Consider the following 24,548-nt stretch of genomic DNA (forward strand, 5'->3'; position numbering starts at 1 on the left):
GCACTTATTCTGTTGGACTAATTAGTGAATGTGTGTGGAGGGATCATTAACTTTTTAAAATTTAGATTGCGATTACTAGCTGAATTTTAGTACACAATTATTTTAAATGTTGGACTATTTGAAATATAGTATTACATAACAGTAGTTTTAGTTGTAGTTTTTTGTTCGGAAAATATTCTTATTTATAATTAAGCGATTAATTAATTAATTCTCTTTTTGGTGGCCTATTTATCCACTGGCTTTTACTCTTAGAAATAGCAATTCACATTTTTGATATTCGTGTTGCCGAAATTGGGGGGCGCTAATAACATGACGAATTTTTTGTTTAAATATAGAATCTAGATGCTTTGATGTTCAGTATAGATGCGTTGCAAACTATTTACAAGTCTGGCTTAAGTCGTTTAAATTTATACTTACATCTTAAGCGAGAAAGAAAGGTTTAAGATTCAAGTATCATCTTCGGCCATACTAACTTAGGCTAATATATATATATATATATATATATATATATATATATATATATATATATATATATATATATATATATATATATATATATATATTAGAGCCTTTTATATATAAATGCATACATGCATGCACATGTGTGTGGACATATGTGTGTTTGTGTGCAGACTTCAATGTATGTGTATATATGAATATATATATGAACAATGTAGATCCCCAAGATAAGGCCCATGTATGTACGTATAAAGTAGAAAGAGTGTTTTAGAATCCAACAAAATGTAATTGGTATACTTGTGTCAAGTAGGACTATACCACATTACTATATTGTTCAATCTTTAGGGCATCATGACATTTTTTTTTAAATATCCTGTTTTAGGGGTCAGCTGGGTGCTAATGCTTTTATTTTTTTTTACCTGTAGCTTTTTAACGTTTTTTTACCTGTAAATAAAGATCAGTCTTTTGTGTAACTTGTGGGGAGGGGAAAGGCAAGGTTTAACAAACAATTGGGGATTTCCGAAAACAAACTCGTTCTTATTGTAAAATTTTCGTAGGTAGCCAGTTGCAGTATTCTCATTTATATATATTTCGTGATAGATTCATTTACTTCTAGCTAGTGTAGCTTCATTTACTCTCTTGGTAGCCTCGGTTAATTTAATTGTAGCCACATTCCTTTTTTCATCAAGGTAGCCTTATTTAATCTGTTGGTAGTCTGATTTTATGTAATATCTATATTATCTTTTAGCCTAATTTTTTTTTAATCTTAAGGTAGCCTCTTTTAATCTAGTGGGGTTTAATTTCTTGTAATCTTAAGGTAGCCTCTTTTAATCTAGTGGGGTTTAATTTCTTGTAATCTTAAGGTAGCCTCTTTTAATCTAGTGGGGTTTAATTTCTTGTAATCTTAAGGTAGCCTACTATAGTCTAGTAGGTGTCTCATTCATATCAACCTGGTTATAGAAGTTTCTCTTTAACCTTTTGTTTTCAGTGTTACAACAGTGTGCTGTTTGTACTACACGTCATTGATCGTGAACGTGTTGAAAGTAAACAACACGCGTGCTCTATGCTTGCCGTGTCAACACCTACACGACACACGTCAACAAATTAACGCTGGAGGTCCGCTGCTAAATCATACGGCAACCTATATCCTGCTGGGAACTATTTAATGCTGAGTGATGTACATCGTTCTACACGTAAAAACTAACATATCGAAAGTGTGATAGATCTGTAGAACAATGGATATCGGCTAGTGGAATTTATGATATTTGGCAACATTGGAACATTCTAGAAATTAGCATGGCGCTAAGGGGAGGAGCTCAGTCCCAGGACAATCGAGCATTCCAGGTAGAAGTAGTTTCAGTCTTACCTTACTGTATTCAATCTCACCTTTATCTCTATAGTTTTCACTCACCTTTTCACTTCATCCTCATCTGTTTACTCCAATCTCACCTTTTTTACTTGAGACTCACATTAGTCATTTCAGTCTCACTGTTGTCATTTTGAGTTGATGACTTTTCTTCTCAGTCATTTTAATGTCACCCCCACCCATGCCATTTCAAATGCACAATATCGACACAACAGCTTTAACCATGTATCAAATTGTCTTTAACACACAAAAAATAAAACGCCTTCAAAAGACCTGTGAATATTTAGTGGTATGCCATGTTCGTGACAATGAAAGCTAACTAAGACTGAACGAAATCGAATCAGGAAAATGATACGGCTTTGTAATTGCACGTCTACTTCCCTGGTACTGTAACCTCGTCATATAAATAGATAATGAAGTCAAACTGCGCCCAGCCGCCTTTACTGTTCCTAACGTGAGTCGCGTACCCATACGAGCTGGGTATTATTAACAGTGGTTTCACAAGTAACTTTTTTCAGACAGGGTAGGTGAACTAGAGTTCACATGCTTCCTTGACCTCGTCATTTGAAGGGGTAGTGGGATCAAAGCAGAGCGGATGCAGGGAACTCCTGCGGGCTCGAAACTGGGATCCGAACTCGAGATCTTCGTGTTAAGAGTCATATGCTCTACCGTTCGACAACGCTGTCCAATTAAAAACAAAATGCTGATGTAAAACGTCCCTGTTTTTTGTTTCATTTTTTTTACTAACGCACATTTAATAGTGCGATGTAGTCTATTGAGCGCGAAAAGGCGAGATTATCAAAATTTGACAAATTACTATAATGATAATTAATTAATAACAGCTAGAAAATTACCCATATGGTTTGGATGCAGATATTGCTGCTCTCATATACTCGCCACAGCTATGATGTACTTGTTTGTAACGAATTAGCGGAGTCGGAAAAACTACAAAATTGCGTCAATCGCTCTAAAATGGTAACAGGGTGATATCCGATACAGTGTTTCTTCCAGACTTTTTTCTCCGGAAGGGGGGAGGGCACTTGAATTTTTCGGAAGGGGTAGCGGTCTAAAATTTCAGGGGGGGGGGGGGGGGGCGGACACTGTTAAAAGTATGTTTTCTATATAAATTCCATTTCGTTCAGGGGGGGTAGATTTTCTTCGAAAGAGCTCTGTCCCTTTCCCCCCCCCCCCCCCCCCCCCCGCCAGAAGAGATGCCTGGAAGAAACTATGATCCCATATGGGCTGACACTTCTGAGAGTTTGCACATAACACAGTCGTTTTACGTATCGCTGTTGTACGGGGTGGTATATCCTTTTTATGTTTGAGGTAGTTAGGTGGTATAGAGCGATACAGTGGCGTAGCCAGGATCGTCTCAAGGGGGTCCAATTTTTACCCGGGGACAAACTTTCGATTTGCACACCCCCCTCCCTCAAACTTTCGATTTGCACCCCCCCCCCTCAAACTTTTGATTTGCACACCCCCCCCCCTCAAACTTTCGATTTGCATCCCCCCTCATACTTTATATATATATATACCGAGGGGTCTATGGGGGGGGGGGGATTATGACCCCCCTAAACCCCCCTGCCTACGCCACTGGAGCGATATTATGTAACGATGCCGTAAATTTGATTACTTTGAATTTTTTTTTTTTTAAAGTAGAATGATTGGTTGAACGAGTCTACACACTAGGTTTAGACACACATATCCTTGGGGCAAGATTCAAGAACTATTATGTAATAAGGTCATGGGCTCTGGAATATTGGGCGATGATACATCAGGTCAAATGGTCGGTCAAGATTGGCCCATGGGAGTCTTATTTTATACGTGAACAATCTATTATAAAGATGTGAGTTATATTTAATGACTACAAGAAACTTGAACTATTCACAGAATCTATTTGTTTTCTTTAAATAGACATGTGTCACTGTGTCGCTGGACTAGAGAGTATTTCAAATAGGGCTTTAACCCAGTTGAAGTTAGTCTTGGCGTGTAGTGATGAAACAGGCACATTGCTGGCTCGTTGATTTCCTAGAGTCTAGAGTCTAGAGTGATATGTGAATATTGAATGTAATGTAGTGAGAGTTGGGAGGTTTAGGGTTAATTGTTTTCAGCAGAAGGGGGTTGTGGTTTAAAGTGTCTAGAAGGTAAATCGGGGTTTGGGGTTTAAAAGAGTGTACAGAATGGGAAATGTGTTGAAAGGAGTGTTGAAAGGAGTTGAATCACGCAGCTATAATTATACATCAGGATAATATATATATGTGTGACATAGTTTTCAAAGGCCCTGTTTTAAGGCGCAATAACTCTGTATTGTAGTTCTCAGACAGCGTCATGTTATTTTTATCTGACTCACCTGGTGATTATTTGGAACACTCCTTAATTAAGTATTGAGAAAAATAAAAGTTGAATACTAGCTACCAAAAAAAATATGTTTAGTTTCAGATTTACTAACTACTAACACATAAAGCTGCATATAGGGTGTCAATGTGTATTCAAGGGCTTACGACCGATTAACGAACGTTTTTTAACGCGCAGTAAACGTAATAAGTAGAACACACAAGTAGGAACTTTTTAAAAACTAATTCTCATCAAATATTAAGTACATTCCGGTGGTTAGATGACGTCACCTAATTTTTGACAGATTTATACAAGACTTTCTCAATGGATCGTAACGATATATATATATATATAAATATATATATATATAGTTTGGGGGTTTCATCTGGGCTTAAAAGAGTTGAACCTTCGATTCGAGATATATTCTGATTAGAAAAAGGAAGGTCTATATCCTAAATTGTAATTAGAAAACATTCCAAACGCTACGCTAAGTCAGTGAACCGTGAAAAGGGGGAATTTTTTGAAAACTTCACTGGAGCTAATTATAGCCGCACGCTGGCTCTACGCGGATCACATCGGTAACTAACCTACACGCCGTGCCCAGATACTTGTATCTGACCTACACGCCGTGCCCAGATACTGCTATCTGACCTACGCACCGTACCCAGATACTTGTATCTGACCTACCACTGTGCCCAGATACTTGTATCTGACCTACCACCGTGCCCAGATACTGGTATCTGACCCACACGCCGTGTCTAGATACTGGTATCTGACCTACACACCGTGCCCAGATACTTGTATCTGACCTACACACCGTGCCCAGATACTGGTATCTGACCTACACACAGTGCCCAGATACTGGTATCTGACCTACACACCGTGCCCAGATACTTGTATCTGACCTACACGCCGTGCCCAGATACTGGTATCTGACCTACACGCCGTGCACAGATACTTGTATCTGACCTACACACCGTGCCCAGATACTTGTATCTGACCTACACACCGTGCCCAGATACTTGTATCTGACCTACACACCGTGCCCAGATACTTGTATATGACATACACACCGTGCACAGATACTGGTATCTGACCTACACACCGTGCCCAGATACTTGTATCTGAACTACACGCCGTGCCCAGATACTGGTATCTGACCTACACACCGTGCACAGATACTGGTATCTGACCTACACGCCGTGCCCAGATACTTGTATCAGAGATCAGCACGCAACGAAACTGTTCGAAAATATCGTTTCGTGTGATTTGTTTCGTCACAATTTTCACTAGGTCGTAGTTTTTTATTTATTTTCTTCCCCATACGAGTTGTAAGGCCAACAATGATATCAATGTGTTTAGAGCAGAGTGCTAGCTACACGTTCTACCATTCCACCACGATGTAATGTTGTTGTTGTGTTTTTTTTAATCTTATAACGACCCTTTAACCGTATTGTTCGCCTGTTCGGCTTGATCAACATAATGCAATATTTTTTGTGTTCTGACGTTTTGAATTACAGTAATCTACAGGTAGCATTCTGAGCTTTAGAGCAAATTCACTATCAACTTGATTAAGTTTTTGAAGGCCAGAGTCTTGACTTTCTAATAGCATGCTGTTATGTAGAAACTCTTTTGTTAGTCGTTAAAAAGATTACATTAATTAGTTTAATTTAGTTTTTCTTGCTTCTCATCATCGTTATTATTTCCTTATATAAACCTCAGTCGGGGGGGGAGGGTATTATCCAGGGGGTTTATGTCGCGGGGGGGGGGGGGTGTCCAGGGGGGTCATGTCGCGGGGGGTTTATGTCCAGGGGGTTCATGTCGCGGGGGGTTTATGTCCAGGGTGTTTATGTCGGGGGGTTTTTGTCTAGGGGGTTCATGTCGCGGGGGGTTTATGTCCAGGGGGTTCATGTCGCGGGGGGGGGGCGGTTTATGTCCAGGGTGTTTATATCGGGGGGTTTTTGTCCAGGGGGTTTCTATCCAGGGGGCTTTTGACCGGAGACCCAGTAGACACTATCGGCATTCTTATTTACTTCAGGTTCATTGACCTGTAAAAAAAAATGTAAATGTAGACAAATATAAATGAATCCGTAGACCATTCAATATTTTGTTTCATAAAATCGATGATCTATTTGATTTGATGTCCCAGGCTGATCAGGGCCCAGGCGAACACAAGTACGATGACCTTGACGATGACCTTTACCAGCCGTTCAGCAACCCGCTCCGTGATGAGGACAGGAAACCTCCACGTGACCCGCCTCGACCAATCGGTCGCTCACCTGACGTCACAGATGATGACAGGTCTTCTCCTGATAGAAGCTACTCGCCTGAGAGAGACAGGTCTCCACCACATAGAAACAGATCTCCGCATGATAGAAACAGATCACCGTCAGATAGACGAGATAGAAGGAGACATTCCCCAGATAGATATAGAGACAGAGATAGATCCCCATCAGATAGAAATAGGGACAGAGATAGATCACCATCAGATAGATATAGGGACAGAGATAGATCACCATCAGATAGATATAGGGACAAAGATAGATCACCATCAGATAGATATAGAAATAGATCGCCGCCAGATAGATATAGAGACAGAGATAGACCCCCATCAGATAGATATAGGGACAGAGATAGACCCCCATCAGATAGATACAGAGACAAAGATAGATCACCATCAGATCGAAACAGAGACCGGAGACACTCCCCCCAAGACCGACGACCTGAAAGACGCCGACCTTCACCAGATCGACACCCCAGCAGACGACTTTCCCCCAGCAGAAGCGACAGCGACGACAGCCGAGCATCACCCAGAAGATCCCGCCGCCCACCCTCGCCCGCCGACAGCTACGATGACCCCTGGGATTCGATGCCCCGAAAAGGAAAAAAACCCTCCACCCCTTATTCTAAAACGCCTCCAAAAGATAAGCCCTCCACGTTAAACTCTCAGAAACCAGAGTCTAAATACAACACGTACGAGTCATACGCACCCAACTATCAGGGTTACGATGGACCAAACAATGACCCGTACAGAAAATCCAACGGACTCAATAATAACAACAATGTCAAGAAAATTGGGAGACAAATTTTGGGCCCCGAATCTTTAACACCGAGTGACAGCAAAAGTCGAGACAGTACGTCCTTTCCATCCCAGGTCAGTTTTAGTAAAGTTTATTTTATTTTATTTTGTTTCTTAAATACTCTTTTACTAGATCGTATAATATTTTGAATGTTTTTATTAACTTACGATTAGCTTGTTGCCTTTAGGATTAGATTTTGTGATGAAATATCTCTAGCCATAACTGATAAGGCCCTGCGAACATGACGGTCAGTTAGTTAGGTGAAGTAGAGTTTACCATTTTCTTTGACCTCTGGATAAGGGTGGTCATGGATATTATGTTCAGCAAGTTTAAGTTTTTTCTAACCATCGGTAACTATCGGAGCTGGGTGGACTCAAAGACGTCCTACGGACTCAAATCCAGCTTCCGAACTCTTGACTTTCGGTGTTCCATAATAATTGATTGATACGTGCTAGTTGCTAAAAGAGTTTGCTTATTAAACAAATGCCTGTGTATTGATTCAGATAATTCATTTTTAATTATTGTTTTTGTTCAATTAAAACTACTTGCCAAAATGTAAGGACAATGCTGTTTTTAAAAAGCTGCAATTTTTTTAACAGGCGTGCTATTTGTATGAAAATTATCAACCTCGAAGTTTCTTAAAATTATCAATTTTTTTTTTCAACTGTTCATTTCTAGGCATTGCAAAAAGTATCGTACATTTCGTATCCTCTAAACCAGAGTTTCTTCCAGACATTTCTTCGGGGGAGCCCCCCCCCCCCCGATGAAAGTCTACCGGCCCCCGAACGAGATGGAATTTATATAGTAAACATACACTTTTACTAGTGTCCGCCCCCCCCCCCCAAATGTTGACCGACCCCCCCCCCCCCCGAAAATCTCAAGTCCCCCCCCCCCCCCCCCCCCCGGAGAAAAAAGTCTGGAAGAAACACTGCTCTAAACAAGATGATAGTTTAATCATTTAACCCTTCCAGGGCTCGATGCTGAATATCGACGACACGAACGATAAACGAAAACTCATCTACGGGGTGGATGAGAACGAGGAGAGGGGCAACTGGACTGGGAAGTTTGACTTCATCCTCTCGATGATTGGATACGCCATTGGTTTGGGCAACGTCTGGAGGTTAGTGGTAGAGGATGATGTGTTAGTGGTAGAGGATGATGTGTTAGTGGTAGAGGATGATGTGTTAGTGGTAATGGTAGAGGATAATGTGTTAGTGGTAGAGGGTGATGTGGTAGTGGTAGAGGATGATGTGTTAGTGGTAATGGTAGAGGATAATGTGTTAGTGGTAGTGGTAGAGGATGATGTGGTAGTGGTAGAGGATGATGTGTTAGTGGTAATGGTAGAGGATAATGTGTTAGTGGTAGAGGGTGATGTGGTAGTGGTAGAGGATGATGTGTTAGTGGTAATGGTAGAGGATAATGTGTTAGTGGTAGAGGGTGATGTGGTAGTGGTAGAGGATGAAGTGGTAGTGGTAGAGGATAATGTGTTAGTGGTAGAGGATATTGTGTTAGTGGTAGAGGATAATGTGTTAGTGTTAGAGGATAATGTGTTAGTGGTAGAGGATAATGTGTTAGTGGTAGAGGATAATGTGTTAGTGGTAGAGGATAACGTGTTAGTGGTAGAGGATAATGTGTTAGTGGTAGAGGATAACGTGTTAGTGGTAGAGGATAACGTGTTAGTGGTAGAGGATAATGTGTTAGTGGTAGAGGATAACGTGTTAGTGGTAGAGGATAATGTGTTAGTGGTAGAGGATAATGTGTTAGTGGTAGAGGATAATGTGTTAGTGGTAGAGGATAATGTGTTAGTGGTAGAGGATAATGTGTTAGTGGTAGAGGATAACGTGTTAGTGGTAGAGGATAATGTGTTAGTGGTAGAGGATAATGTGTTAGTGGTAGAGGATAATGTGTTAGTGGTAGAGGATAACGTGTTAGTGGTAGAGGATAATGTGTTAGTGGTAGAGGATAACGTGTTAGTGGTAGAGGATAATGTGTTAGTGGTAGAGGATAATGTGTTAGTGGTAGAGGATAATGTGTTAGTGGTAGAGGATAATGTGTTAGTGGTAGAGGATAATGTGTTAGTGGTAGAGGATAATGTGTTAGTGGTAGAGGATAATGTGTTAGTGGTAGAGGATAATGTGTTAGTGGTAGAGGATAATGTGTTAGTGGTAGAGGATAATGTGTTAGTGGTAGAGGATAATGTGTTAGTGGTAGAGGATAATGTGTTAGTGGTAGAGGATAATGTGTTAGTGGTAGAGGATAACGTGTTAGTGGTAGAGGATAATGTGTTAGTGGTAGAGGATAATGTGTTAGTGGTAGAGGATAATGTGTTAGTGGTAGAGGATAATGTGTTAGTGGTAGAGGATAATGTGTTAGTGGTAGAGGATAACGTGTTAGTGGTAGAGGATAATGTGTTAGTGGTAGAGGATAACGTGTTAGTGGTAGAGGATAATGTGTTAGTGTTAGAAGATGACGTGCTAGTTATTTGTTTTTGTTTTTTTTTGTTTGTTTTTTTTTTTTGCGCAGTTTTCCGATTCCGGATTTTTCTGGGAACCATTAGGAGTGCATGAGCATTGTGCTTTGCTTTATCATAAACTCGAATTTTTCAAAAACAAATCAAAATTTGCTGATAGTACAGGATAATACTGAGGGAACGCATTGTTTCTTTACATTCTCTTATTTATTTGAATATTTCACTCCTCTCGCAGGTTTCCTTATCTCTGTTATCGTAATGGTGGCGGAGCTTTCCTCTTCCCTTTTATCCTGATGATGTTCATGATAGGGCTGCCACTTTTTTTCTTGGAATCATCGCTCGGACAATTCACTAGCTGCGGAGCTACGACCTGTTGGAATTATGCCCCTTTGTTCAAAGGTAAATAAGTCTGTTGGAATTATGCCCCTTTGTTCAAAGGTAAATAAGTCTGTACAGTAAAAAGAAAATCTGATTGAGCCTTTACATAGCTAGCCATTACTATTCCTGCAAAAGGTATAACCAAGCTTTTGGTAGGCTTATAGGACTATGGTTTGTTCTAGAATGTGCTTCGATATTAGGTTAATAACTTGGCTTTTATTGTATTATGTTTAGCGCAATGATTATTAGTTGATATACATATGTAATTTGTAATCAGAGTTGACTACGTGGTTTGGTTTGGGTCAGGGGCGGAACTACAGTACCGCCAGACCCCGCAATGCGGGGGGGCCCGGGCCATTTAGGGGCCCACAGCCGACCATAATCAATTTATTTTTTTAGTTAAAAAAAATCTTGATACATTTTTGACTTTATGGTTGTTGTGTAAAAAGAATACTGTAGCTGCGGTTTCATTATCTTTATTCTATAGACACCATCCCGGGTCCTCTTTCTCCAACAATCAAACACACGCTGTTGTCGGAAAAATTCGTATGAAAATCGCGTGAATGATAGGCAAGCGTTCAAACCACTTCCATGACTTATTTCCCTTTTTCAAATAGTCAAGTATGTGTGCTCTTAAGCTCCTTTTAATAGATGTGCACTAAACAAATTAAAAAGCAATTACATCTCTTAATTATTATTTTAAAAAATTCATAATAAAGAATGACAAAGCATAAAAATGAAATGTATTTAAAACTAATAATATAAATACAAAAAAACACGAAAATAAACATAACGCGACATGGTTTTTTCATGCTTCATATTCTTTTGACCGACTAACATACTGGAAACATTAAACATATATTTAAAACAGAGATTTTCAGACTAATAGCACTCACACACACAGAATGGATAGTAAGACTGATCTTCGATTTTACGCTGTTTACGATTGTCACTATTAAAAAAAGAAAAAAAAAATTAGCACTCACAGAATTGTGACGTGTTCTTGTAACTTGTTTTAATTTCTTTAAAAATTTTTTTAGTATTCTTAATTTAAAAAAAAAATCGAACAATCCCGAAATGAGTACTGTGTTGGTATTTTCGTATTTTGTTTATATATAAAGGCACACACACACACACACATATATATATATATATATATATATATATATATATATATATATATATATATATATATATATATATATATATATATATAGATGGGGCCCAAAAAATTTCTTTGCGGGGTGGCCCTTTTTTTCTAGTTCCGCCACTGGTTTGGGTTAGTTTGTATGAAGGCCATAAATAAATCTCTAGATTAGGGATTTTTTTTTGTTTCTTTGGAATAGATAATTGTTTACATATCAATCAGTATGGGTACTAGATCTACACAAACCAAATTCTCACAAGTGTGTTATGTCATGACTACATCTTTAAGTTACAAAAATTAATAAGTTGATTCACAAAATGAATTTTCAGGTGTTGGTGTTGCCATGGTGATTGTCTCCGCCATGACAGGTATATACTACAACATGATCCTGGGCTGGGCTCTCCACTACATGTTCGCCTCCTTCACCAGTGATTTACCTTTTCTTACCTGTGATAACAACTGGAATACTCAAGGTGGGTGAAACATCTGATTTGCTTCTGTAGTAATTCATTTTAGCAATACAATGTGTGACATTATTATGGTGGTTAGAAAATCAAAACACTTTAAAAATTAAAACCTAAGGATTCCAATAAGCTGGTTCTAACATAAAACGCATTACAGATAATGTAGAAATAAAGAAAAAAATGGGTTTATTTAAAACATAAGTGCCTACAATATTTTCATATAATGGTCATACTAAATATTTGGAATCCAACTATATCAACAATAACTGTTTAAAAATATACGTTAATAGGTTGTACAGTAAACCTCTACAGATATATTAATGCTTCAATATATTAGAGATAAGATTGGTGTAAATAATAGGTTTAAACTTATTAATCGTGCTTAGAACATAGTAACCTCATCAACTTTTGATCACTACCGCTACCTATGTCTTTTTCAGACATTTTGCTCCAGGGGGGGGGGGGGGGGGGGCACTTAAAAAACTTTTGGGGGAAGGGTGGACTTAAATTTTCAGGGGATGGTGGACACTGATTAAAGTATATAATTTCGTATATAAATTCTACTTCATTCGGGGCAGTGTAGACATTCACAGCTGCCGCCCCCCCCCCCCCCCCCTTCCCCCCAAGAGCTGCCAGAGAAAACTTTGATGGCAGAAAAAAGTTTAATCTAGACCAATTTCATGGCATGTGAAATGTTAAATCTGTGATTACAGATATTTTTCAGATAGATCTAAGTGATGGTTGCAAATATAAAGAAACATTTTTTTTTATTCACACAGACTGCAAACTGAAGCTGCCTAAAATGGAATGCGATGGAGACAGCAAAGGAGCTGATGGTACATGTAAAAATGGGAATGGGAAGGAGATAGGGTTGTGGAACAAAACTCTTTTCTTTGAGGCCACTGGACGGAAGTTGAAATCTCCTTCTCAAGAATACTGGGAAAGGTAGGCTCAGTTGTAGGTCTTAAACTTGAAAAGTTCTTGATTAGTAGGTTTTCTATAAGTATGTTTTTTATCTACTCAATTCCAAGAAGCTCTTTGGTTTTGTAACATGAGCATTTAAAAATGAGTGAAATTCTTGAAAAAATATGGCTGCAATGGAACTAATAGAAGGATCTATCATTTTTTTGTATTGTCCTTTATGTTGTTTTTTTTTTTAATAATGGCTTACTTGCTTTTTGTATTTATTTGATGGTGTAACTAATTATTTAATTTGCATTTTTTTCTTAGATCTGTATTAGGTTTCAGTGATGGCATCCACCATTTCGGACAACCTAAATGGGACCTTGCCTTGTGTCTGTTGCTTGCCTGGGTCATATGTTTCTTTTGTTTAATTAAAGGCATCAAAAGCACTGGAAAGGTACAAACTTGATGGTTGTGATACTTAAATATTTTCATGTAAACAATAAGCTACTCTACCTCAAACATCATTAAAGTCAAAACACGATATAATTATTTCTAAAACAAGAAAGTTTTAAAAAGTTGTTTTGTCTTTCAATGTATTTATAAATACTTCTCAATTTTATAATTATTTTTTGCCAAATCATAAGGCTAAATGATTAGGGGGTGGCTTTAATATTTTCCTTTAGTGATTACCTCATTCATTTCTTTTACAAATATCTGTAACATATTTGTCCTGAAGTTTATATATAGGCCTACTTCTCAATGGAATATTTGTTTTTTTATGCAAGCATATTTTATTGTGATATAAAAAAGGACACATTTTTGTAGTACTGTACACCATAATTGATGTTTTAACTGTGTTCCAAATGTTTTTTTTTCAGGTTGTTTATTTCACAGCCTTGTTTCCCTACGTTGTTTTGATAATTTTGTTGTTTCGTGGTGTAACCCTTGAAAATGCTGAAGTTGGAATTTATTATTTTATCACCCCAGTATTTGAAAAACTTGGAGATGCTAATGTAAGTTCACATGTTATATAAAATTGAACAAACAATTTGTTTTCAAAAATATGATGAACTTTAATTTAATAAACACAGTTGTTTAAATTTTAAACACAATGCTTTGTAAAAAAAAAAATTAAAAAATAGTAATAAACTATTCAAAACCAGATTTACAGTATAATTATCGATTAGAAATCTACTCATACTAAATAAACCTTATTTACTTATAAAGTTTTTTATACAAAATGGTTTTAAAACTCTACAATAATGGCTCTTGTAAATTATGCTTCCTTTAAGTTTTTAATTGTTTTTCAATATTTCTCTAAATTTGATATTTCAATTCTTCCCTTAGCATTAATGTACTTTAAAAAAAACTTCTTTTCTATCCTCATTAAATAAAAAAACCTTTAAAAATTCTGAAATGTTTACAAAATTTACATGTAAAATCTTTGTTTGAATTAGGTGTGGAAAGATGCAGCAAATCAAATATTTTTCTCCATGGGTATAGCAGGTGGTGGTCTAATCACTCTATCCAGCTACAATAGATTTCATAGCAATATTCTCAGGTAACATTTTTTCTAACTCATTTTCAGAGCATAAAAAAGGTCCTCTAAATTTTACCATTCTATATAAAAAAATAACTGGTTATTCATAATATTGTTAACTATAGGTGAACTTATGACGTAGCCTGCATTAACCTTTTTTTTTTTTTTTACTTTTTTTAGAGATTCCATAATTGTTACATTTGGTGACTCCTTGACCTGCATTCTTGGAGGATTTGTTATCTTCTCATATCTTGGCTACATGGCTGGTCAGCTGGAGGTGGACATCCAGGACGTGGCAGCTGATGGTAAAAACATTTTTTAAAGATTTTAGTAATAGCACTCTGTACATGCTCAAGATGTTAATGATGGGAGATAGAAAATAAGAATTGAATTAGACTGTAATATTGTTTCATTTATTTCTGTAATTTTTGTAGTTATCGACATCAAATTGGACACTAAAGTTATTTTTAATATTGTCCATTTTAAAACTACTTTTTTAAAAAGAAAATCAATCTAAAACAAAAACTATTGTAAATAGTTATTACTAAATAGATTTGTTTTACTTCATAAATTAATTTTTCTTTAATGAGCAACAATTTGTATAAAGTTGTTAACTAAATACAAATTCAAAAATGTATGTTTGTAGGTGCTGGTCTAGCATTTGTTGTTTATCCTGAAGCTGTGTCCAACCTCCCCCCACCTACCCTGTGGGCGTTGCTTTTTTTCATTATGCTGTTAACACTGGGATTGGATTCTCAGGTAAAAAAAAAAGTATTTACTAAACAATTGCTTAAATTTTAATTAACCTCATTTTGTCAACACCATTTTATCTATGATGTGTTTTAAAAAGATTTTTTTAAATTATTTCAGAAAGTGAAATGTAATATATTTTTTTAATATCTAAAAAAATGTTAAATGTTTAATTATTTTTTAAATTTTGTTTGGCAGTTCACAATGATAGAGACAGTATTAACTGGCATCATTGACCAGTTCCCTAAGTTACGGGCCAGAAAAGTTTTTGTACTTTTGGCTATTTGTATTGTACTGTTTATACTAGGACTTCCTCTTACATGCCCGGTAAGTAATGCAGTCAACGTAGTTGTGCTTTTTAAAATAAAAACTCTCTTTTACAAAATAATTGTTAACTCATGTTCATTAATACAATCAAAATTATAAAATAACTATTAGAAGTCTTTTTATAAAAGTAAAAACTCTTAATAAAGCAATTACGCTATCACTAAATTAGACTTCATATAAATCTAAGTTTAAACAGGTACATAATAACTGAAAACAACCACTCATTAGCAATAGTTGTGATCAATGTTTTACTCAGCATTATTAAGTTTCTGTAGACAAATATGGCAAAAATGTATTTTTATTAAATTTTTTCTCCTATCAGGGTGGCATGTACATGTTGCAGCTTATGGACAACTATGTTGGGGGGATGACACTCATCATAATAGGTTTTATTGAGGTGACATCAATTACTTACATTTATGGTAAGTTATAATATTTTTATCTTAAATTACAAAATAAATAGGGAATGGCTTAGTTGGATGTTAGAGCATAAGACTGCTAACCTGAATGGTTTGAGTTCAAATCCCAGGGTTTGTGTCTGTAGAACAACTCTCTACCCTACTATGATGGGTACCTGCTTTGTGTTTGAGAAGTTGAAGGCTGATGGCAAAGCACTAACTAGTTGATCCCTTTATATGCCGAGGTTACTCAAACAGGTGAACTCTACTTAACCTGCCCCTTGGATCATCAAGGTTACTTTTTCTGATTTTGATAATAAATCGTTCAATTATATAAAGCCTTAGTGGTATGATACTGGTTTGAATCCAATGTTTCCTCAGGTGTTCGACGATTCTGCCGCGATATACAGCTAATGACTGGCTCCACAATTTTCATTTACTGGAAAGTCACTTGGTGTGTGCTCAGCCCACTCACAATTGTTGTAAGTAATTTTATTTGAAGTTAGAAACTTACAAACTTGGTTGAGGAATCACAAGTCTTAAAAATCTGATCAATGGAATCAGAGTAAAAAGCACTGGGCAAGGGAATCAGAATCCTGAAGTTAAAAATCATTTTTTTTAAAGTGCGTTGGGGAAAATTGCAATGAATGATAAATAAAACATTTTAAAATCGCATCCACTACTTTCTGATAATTAGAGCTGTTTTATAGTTGCAGATAAGAAATTTTAGAAGTCCTGTCTTGTTATACAAAGTAAACTTACCATTTCAACATGTTTAAAAGCTTATAAATTGAAAGCATACAGGATGATTTACTATCAATAGTGGAAAACACAAGTGCTGTAATGTATTGTATTAATACTGGAAAACAATATTTCTTTAAACAATGCGATCATTGATTGTTAAAATGTTAAAAATTGTAATTGTAACAAATTTTATTTTTATTTTTCCAGTTCATCTTTATCTTCATGTTCATTGACTACAAAGGCACCAAGTATGACACATACACATACCCAGGCTGGGCGGATGCCATGGGTTGGCTCATGACTTTCACATGTATCATATCCATCCCAATCATTATGTTGTACAAGATATGTCGGGAGAAGGAAGGAAAAAGTATATGGCAGGTGAGGAAGATAAGCTGTGTGTTATTTTTCAATTGACAAAAGCAAGGGAGATAAGTTATTTGTTTGACATTCAAAATTAAGGAAGATAATTTATATAATTGCCATTAAAATCAAGGGAGATAAATTTGTTTTGAGTTTATTTATAGTAAAAGTTAAGGTAATCCTACTCCTGCCATTTATTTTAAATAAAGCAGGTTATTGGGATATGCTAAAAATAGATTTCAGAAGTTAAAAATAGTAAAACCTGAGATGTACCAATTTTTATCAGAATAAATAACAGTCAAAGAAACACATACCCTGTAGGCTTTTTCAAGTCATATCTTGATTTCCTGAACTTGCACTTTGTTAATATTTCAATAATTTAAGAGATAATCTCTAGCTAGATAATATTATATTGCTTCCTTAGAATCAAATTCCATTTTTCAAAAATGTACATAATAAGGCTTTAAAGTTTTGTTTTCTGTAAATTTGTATTTTAAGCCTTTGTGAAATTTAACTGTTGTGTAACAACTGTCAGAGAAATAGCCATGAATTTTTTAGCCAAGATGCCCTGGTGGATTTAGAACACAACAGTGTTGAAATCTAGAAAAAAAAGTTGAGTTAGAACAGTCTGATTCTAGGGTAGCAATATTTTGTTGTTATCTTAAAAAGATATGTTTGTAAACCAAATTTAATTTTTCTTAATATCTGTAAAAATAAATTCAACAGAGGATCCGGTTGCTCTGTCTTCCATCTGTATATTGGGGCCCAGCTCTACCAAAGCACAGAGAATTAATCACCTACGTAGATGGATTTCAAGTGGATCCACTCAGAAATTTGAAATCCAAAAATAGATTTGCTAACAGAAGACTCCAGCGGTCCTTGCAACCTAGTGTAAAGGTAACCATTAAAGTACTTACTACAGCCTGAATTAAACAAATTATAATAAAATAATTTTAGTGAATAACTTTTCTTAACCTTTTCATAGAAGTAGAAGAATCTACATTTATAAAATTCCAGCAAAAATGTGTATAAAAATTTGAAACCACCAAAATGCATTTTTTAACTAAATATCGGTGTTAGGGCATAGTTTAATCAACAGCATTCAAAGTTCGAGGTATGGGGTTTTTAAATCAACTTTGTTTTGGGAACTTATCTCAGAATAAAGAAACAACCATGCTACAAAATGTTAAAGTAATCTGAAATGTTATTATTTTAGTGCTGCAATCTAATTAATTAAAATTAAAGACACTTCGAAACTGTGCAGTTCTTCCATTACAGACTGAGAGCAGGACGTCTTTACTTGCCTCGCGTATATCAGTGATCTCAAGTTTATCAAAGATGACGATTGGGACGCAGCGTTCAGAGAAATCAGGAATTTCTTTTGAAACCAATGTATAAAGTAATGTATAGGCCTACTGATATTGAGAAAATGTGATATCAAAAATATCATCTGCTTAAGTTAATTTACATATGTTAAAATAAATTTTATTTTAAGTTTACTCATGCACAATAAAAGAACCAGTTTAATTTTTAATACACCTTTTTGTTTTAACTCTAGAATCACTTTTGTGATATGTAAATGACATTTTGTATATACATTGTTTCATGAGTATTTGAATTTATATTTTACTAACTGTTTATGTATTCGAAAAAACCATAAGTTAAAAAGGGCATATTTTTTAAACCGTTTCTAACATTTGTAATTCAATCAAATAAAGCAAAATGGAAATATTTTCACTTATGTTTTGTCTGTTTTTATCAAAATATAGATAGATTCATACTATTCAACTCAACAAAACATACAGGCCAACATGAAAATGGCACTAAATACGTATGGAATAATTCCTAACACAAACTAAATGACTGAATGAAGCATTCATCATTGACCTCATGTATATGGTGTAAAAGTAAAGTTCCCTTTTCAAACCTGACGGTCTATAGGGCAAGTGATGTAAAGTTCACTTGTTTCTATGACCTCAGCATATGAAGAGATAGTGTGGTCAGCACTATGCCCAGCCGCCTTTACTCTCACTAACTTGAGTTAGGTACCCATCAAAGTTGGGTGGACTCAGGGACGGTCTACTGACTTGAACCCGGGTTCGAAGTAGAGACTTGCTTGTTAGCAGTCCAGCTCTCTACAGCTAGACCACTCCTTCCCATATGTATTTGCTGAGGTGAAACAAAACATTACATTTTGTGAGATGTGTTACTTTAATTAGAATAACTTCAAATTTTCAAAATACTAGTGTCAATTTCTGTTGAAAATGATTAATATAAAAGTAAATTATGATACTGTAAATTGCTTCACTCTTTTAATAATAGTACATGGTGCTATTGAAGGTATTATGAATTAATCCTTGGTACTTCAAGTACTCGCCACATGTACTAGATCATTTTGCAAAAGGGAATCCAAATTATCTGTAACAGTGGCAAAGGCCTTTCAAGAAAATCCTACTGATCAAATTAATGAAAGAGAACAATGGGTTTCAATTTTTAGCACTCTTTTCTAAGCTAATTCATTTTAATCTAGCTATCACCCCAACACAATGCAGATTCATTCATGCAAATTATATTTACGTAAGATGATAAATAAAACATTTTAAAATCATATCCAGTACTTAATGTAAGGCGATAAACCAAGTTCAAGTAAAGGGCAGCAGAATGCTAAAAATACAACGAATTAGAGATCAAGTAAGTTACGTTAGTTGTTTATTCAGCATCATTCTTAACATAATTTTTCAATAAAATGGATGAATTTAAAATAAACCTTTAATAACAATAAATTACAATAAAATTTACATATAAGTAGCTTTCAGTTAAGTTTTTCAAGTATTAAATCTAGTTTTTTAACCATTTTCTGAAAAACTTTCAGTTTTTGCTTTTCCACTTCTAATAGTTCTTTTTTTATGGCTAGTTTTTTATTAGCTGTGTCGACTAGTTCTTTAGAACTTGTCCCTTCACAACAATGGGCACATAACTTCCTTTTCTTGGCTTTTGGTGCCTCTGTTAGTTGGTTCACACATTTCTCCGAAACAATTATTGATGGAATATGTTGTGCTTCTAGCTCTTCAATATCCTGTATTGACATGATATTGACATTGTTTTTATAAGAGTGGAGGTCTACTCCATTTTCAGCTGCGTCTCCAGAACCGTTGAAGTTAGTTATCAGTTCCGTTTGGCAATAAGGTAGTTTGACTCTGGGAATCTGGCAGAGAAAAAGTATCGACAGTATTATAAATACATCTGTTAAAAGCAGCTTAGAAAGAGGTAGTTTAGTTTTGAGATAAATGGTTTACTTAAGAGAGAAGTGGTTAAAAACAAACTGAAGCACTGTACGACTTGTTATGATTAAAAAATTCTTTCTTTACCGAAACTTTAAACATTGTAAACTCATTATGATTAAAAATTCTTTTTTTACTGGAACTTTTAATAGTACTCACTGCTAAACCAACAATTCTTTTCTTAAATTCAGTAATAGATTTGATGGAAGTATCATGATCAGGATTGTCAATTTAAATTATCATACTCAGTCACAGCTAATCTCTGTATTTGCCTTAATTATTCTCCAAGAACAGCTAGATATTTACTTACTATCTTTCTGCTTCTGTACTTGCCAGCTTTTTTAGAACCTTTGTATGTGCCATTGCATTCTCCTTGAGCTTGATGTATTCTATCCACAGCATTGTTTTCATCTTCTGGCTGCACTGTGCAGTCTATAGGACTGGTAGCAGTACATAATCCTGGTCTACGTGAAGTCACAAAGAAAAAAATTACTGCTATAATTGCTGTTTTAGATATGAGTAGCAATTTATACAGACTAAGGGTAAATAAAATCTTGTATTGAACCTGATCAAATTTGGGTTAATTTTTTTAAAGAAAATCAGGCTTTATAATACAACTGTAAAAATACTTTATAATAATAAACTAACTGTTAAATGCAGATAAAAAATAAAAAAAAAATTTAAAAATGACAGACAGAAATTGTGAGAAAATTAAAAGTTTAGAAAAATAACTCACTCTATTTTGCACTTGAGATTTTTACCAACTCGATATTCGATATTTAAAATATCTTTTAAAGATAAAGATTTCCCAGTTTCTTTCCTAATTTTTTCTCTGATAACCATTCTGGCTAATCGTTTGTCTACTTGGCTGTTAATAAAATGAAAAACTTCAATCTCTGTTTCTTTATCCAACCTCTTTTGCCGTGAGAAAGATTTGTAGAGTTCCTGAATTATTTTGAAAACATACACAATTTTAAAACAAAATTTTAAAAAAGTAATGTCCAATAAATTAAAACCATTGTATGTCTTTTTGAGTGGTTCAGCGCTTGATTGCTAGTCTGAAGGACCAAGTTCTGATCTTGGATCCTTGAGTCCACCCAGCTCTGATGGGTAACTGACTCATGTTAGGGAAAATAAAAGCAGCTGGGCATAGTGCTGACTACACCATCCTTTCAAGCGCCGAGGTCAAGACACATGCTAGTTCTGACTCTTCTGCCCAAGGTCTTAAAGGGGTACTTTACTATAAAAAATCAATTGGCAACTTGATAAAAGTTTTTATTGGTAGTGCCTTATAAAACCAAATGGGTGATTTTGGCCTAACTAAAAATAAAGTAAAATTTAAATAATTTAACTAATACTTATTTTGGTGTTACCTATTATAAAAGATTTGTCTCAAAGAATATAATAAAAATGTAAAAGTTGCAAACAAATATATTAAACAGGTTACTAATTAAATGATGTTGAAAACTTTTTGATAAGCCTACATTATAATATGTATTGGAAAAAACATACCGCCAATATTTTTTTTACCTCTGAAATTTCATGATTGTGAATGTCCAATACACTCTCTTTAATAACCAGCTGCTGACCATCTTTAGTAGCACCCAAACGTAGTCGAACAGGACAATCTAGTTTCCGAGAACTAAATATTTTAATATCAACAATAAATCAGTAAAATGAAATCATACACTTATAATACACCTAAGAAATGAGGATGAGAAAAGTTTTTTTTATAAGAAGAAATAAAATCATTATATATTAAGTAAGGAAATCACCATGCTTGCACCTACAACCAGTGTTTCTTTTAGACATTTATTTAACTTCTTTTTCATTAGGAGGTGGCAGTGGGCATGCTTAGTTAGTTGAGTTTTGGTTTGGGATAACTTGGAGAAAAAGATTCTCTGGCAATTACAAGCATAGTTTTAAAAAGGCTAGCTACAAACAACATTTGCAGTACTATAAATGTCATAAATAAATGCATCACTTTTCATTGTCTAAAAAACTGCCAACTGAAAGGATCAACTTACATGTTTTAATGCACTCTTTAAAATTCTATGAAGCAGAACTCTAATTTTCAATATGGCTACACAGATATCTTTAACTTAAAATATTTAGGAAGTAATTTTTGTTGGTATTAGAATTACTACACTAACCCTAGCATTACCACACAGAAATAATCACTACAGTACTGTATTTACAAAGTGGCAAACATAGATGGCTCAACTGTTTTTATTTACTTTGAAGCACGCAGTCCGGTAGAAGTAGAAGGCTCTTTTTTAGGTCCAAATATACACGTGTAACAAACTTTAGCGAATGTCAGTTTGGGGTTGAACGTTTTAATCAAGGCTGAGGCTTGGGCTTTGGCAACTGTTTGTGAGCTGGACCTGGCGAATTGCACAAAGTGTGTGTCCTCATACTGTTGCAGGGCTGTTTGAAAAGCATCAAATGAATCAAAGTGAGCACCAATGCCTAGGGTGTTATCCATGGCACTGGCTGTTTTCTTGCAACTGGTCTAAAAAAAAATATACAGTATTGAATTAAAATACCATTTGAGTGATTAGAAAGTTTTTATGCAGTTTTTATAGAATTTTGTCAAAGCACAAAACTGGGGTTTTTTTTTTTTTTAATTATTAAAATATTAGTCTAAAGAGAGATAAATATAATATCAGCTTTGTTTTTATTTCTTGCGAGGGCTTAAAACGCTGCTGTTAAGTACTTGAACTATTACTTCACTAAGACTTAAATAAAGCGGGAGTGATCTCCCTTTAACTTTCTCAAATATTCTTATATAATTATAACGGTAGGGTGGATCGCGACTCGGAATAGACATGATTTTTAATCCATTTTTAATTACTTAAACTTGTATAAATAGAATAGAATCTTGTAGAAAAAAAGAATTGCACGCACCATGTAAACGCCAACAATATCTGTATAATAGTGCAAAATAATAGTACTTTATAAATTCATATTTGATTTTTGCGAAATCGGAAATCATGTAAATTAGTACTTCCAGACAACGAAAATTACTCAAAATTTGAAAGAAGGCAGAGAATTAAATCTCTTACTTACATGTGAAATTTCATTTATCAATCAGAAACAGTACTCAAGTTATACGCTTTTGAAAAATTGACAGTAGAATAAGTTCCACTTCGGGTTGCCGGAAATCGCTGAAAAGTTGCTACAGAACAAATTTGATATAATACTTATACATGGTAAAAGTATATTTTTCTATTTAAATTCAGACCAATTTTAAGATTAGACAAATAAATTAGACAGTAATGTTACTGTCTTTATTATCAATGACATCATTATTATTGACTAAAAGTAGGGTCTTACATTAGTCTGTATGATCTAAAAATCTGACAAGTGTTTCTTTAAATTCTTTAAAACTTTTTCTCCAAGAGGGGAGGGGGCGTGGACTAATTCTCCCGGGGAGGAAGACACTGGTAGAAGTATATATTTTCTATATAAATTGGGCGGTAGACATTTTACGCCACCCCCGCCAACAACCAATCAAAACATCAAAACACGCGCTTTCTCAGAGTTTTGGTTGGTAGCTGACATCACACGATGCATTTTTTGGAGCTAAAAAGGGCCTAATAAGCCATTTTATTTTTATGTGTAGTTTTGGTTAAGGCACGACACACAACATTGTGCGTGCATGGTATGTGGCCTGATGGACTGAAAGAAGATTGTTTATATTACTGTTGCGAGTTTATATTTATTTAACTCAATGCCAATGCAAAAAGCCCGCCGGTTGGTTGAGGCTACACCAGGGGGACATTCTGACCGGGATTCAAAGGAACGACTCGAAATAATAAATATTAAATATCTTCTGACAAGACTCTATCAACCTAACCGTCCTAAAGTCTAAAGCCTCAAATGACCATTTGTCTAGTTTACTAGTACTGTAGTAGTAGTAGTACAGTCTTGATTTCTAGAACTATAGATATAGATCTAGAATCTAGATCTAAATTTCTAAATAGAGGCTAGTGAGTAGTGAAGTCTAGTCTAGACTAGACTCTTCTAGACTCTAGATCTAGATTCTGGAATCTACCTAAAATTCCTAAAACGATAGATTTTTTAGATTACCGATTTTATTCTAAATAAGTAAATAATATTCTAAGATCGAAAATCTACTAGATTCTAGATTTTTTTATAGATCTAGATCTAGATCTAGAACTAGAATCTAGAGAGATTCTAATCATTCTAGATCTAGATATAGTCCTAGTGTTTATGTTACTCAGTTAGGTTCTCTGATTTATTAGATTTTTAGATCTTCTAGTTAAGACTAGTCACTAGATCTAGATTTAGATCTAGTCCAGATAAATCTAGATTTCTAGATCTAGATCTAGATCTAGAATTAAACTCTAAATATTCTAAAGCAGACTTTTTTTTTAACATTATTAATATTTCTAAAACAAGAATAATATTGAAGAGTAAACAAACACCCGGTAGATTTGTAGAAATCTGGTTGATCTTTTATTGAAGAGTTTAAAAAAATAGACTAGCATTAGATTCTAATGATTAAATATTATAAA

General features: G+C 35.1%; 2 protein-coding genes across 2 annotated transcripts; one reads left to right on the forward strand and one right to left on the reverse strand.

Annotated features, from left to right (window-relative positions):
• The first annotated feature begins 1,463 nt into the window (after positions 1 to 1,463).
• Positions 1,464 to 18,438, forward strand: LOC131945978 (sodium-dependent proline transporter). The gene is made up of 17 exons (XM_059306610.1): positions 1,464 to 1,803; positions 6,309 to 7,313; positions 8,211 to 8,359; positions 9,945 to 10,108; positions 11,564 to 11,707; positions 12,478 to 12,643; positions 12,929 to 13,058; positions 13,483 to 13,617; positions 14,062 to 14,165; positions 14,325 to 14,449; positions 14,791 to 14,903; positions 15,093 to 15,221; positions 15,544 to 15,643; positions 16,001 to 16,101; positions 16,571 to 16,744; positions 17,453 to 17,623; positions 18,005 to 18,438. Exons 1-17 carry the CDS (start codon positions 1,756 to 1,758, stop codon positions 18,122 to 18,124), a joined length of 3,078 nt encoding a protein of 1,025 aa, XP_059162593.1. The 5' UTR covers positions 1,464 to 1,755; the 3' UTR covers positions 18,125 to 18,438.
• A 980-nt stretch (positions 18,439 to 19,418) lies between these two features.
• Positions 19,419 to 24,475, reverse strand: LOC131945979 (uncharacterized). Its single transcript, XM_059306611.1, has 6 exons — positions 24,457 to 24,475; positions 22,245 to 22,519; positions 21,538 to 21,649; positions 20,744 to 20,952; positions 20,318 to 20,471; positions 19,419 to 19,931 (listed from the first exon to the last, which is right to left on the reverse strand). Exons 2-6 carry the CDS (start codon positions 22,490 to 22,492, stop codon positions 19,539 to 19,541), a joined length of 1,116 nt encoding a protein of 371 aa, XP_059162594.1. The 5' UTR covers positions 22,493 to 22,519; positions 24,457 to 24,475; the 3' UTR covers positions 19,419 to 19,538.
• Positions 24,476 to 24,548: the final 73 nt, after the last annotated feature.

This window comes from Physella acuta, unplaced genomic scaffold (genome assembly GCF_028476545.2).
Source record: "Physella acuta isolate Inbredline_101_S28 unplaced genomic scaffold, ASM2847654v3 ptg000542l, whole genome shotgun sequence".
NCBI classification, from domain to species: Eukaryota; Metazoa; Mollusca; class Gastropoda; family Physidae; genus Physella; species Physella acuta.

Excerpts from the sequence above, each read along its gene's own strand:
- LOC131945979 (XM_059306611.1), bottom strand. The coding sequence starts at position 22,492 with ATGGATAACACCCTAGGCATTGGTGCTCACTTTGATTCATTTGATGCT. Across the intron at positions 21,650-22,244 it reads ACCGGACTGCGTGCTTCAAA|TTCTCGGAAACTAGATTGTC; the intron begins GTAAATAAAAAC and ends TAAAATATTTAG. Across the intron at positions 20,472-20,743 it reads AATCTCAAGTGCAAAATAGA|ACCAGGATTATGTACTGCTA; the intron begins GTGAGTTATTTT and ends GACTTCACGTAG.
- LOC131945978 (XM_059306610.1), top strand. The coding sequence starts at position 1,756 with ATGGCGCTAAGGGGAGGAGCTCAGTCCCAGGACAATCGAGCATTCCAG. Across the intron at positions 1,804-6,308 it reads AGGACAATCGAGCATTCCAG|GCTGATCAGGGCCCAGGCGA; the intron begins GTAGAAGTAGTT and ends TTGATGTCCCAG. Across the intron at positions 14,904-15,092 it reads CACTGGGATTGGATTCTCAG|TTCACAATGATAGAGACAGT; the intron begins GTAAAAAAAAAA and ends TTTGTTTGGCAG.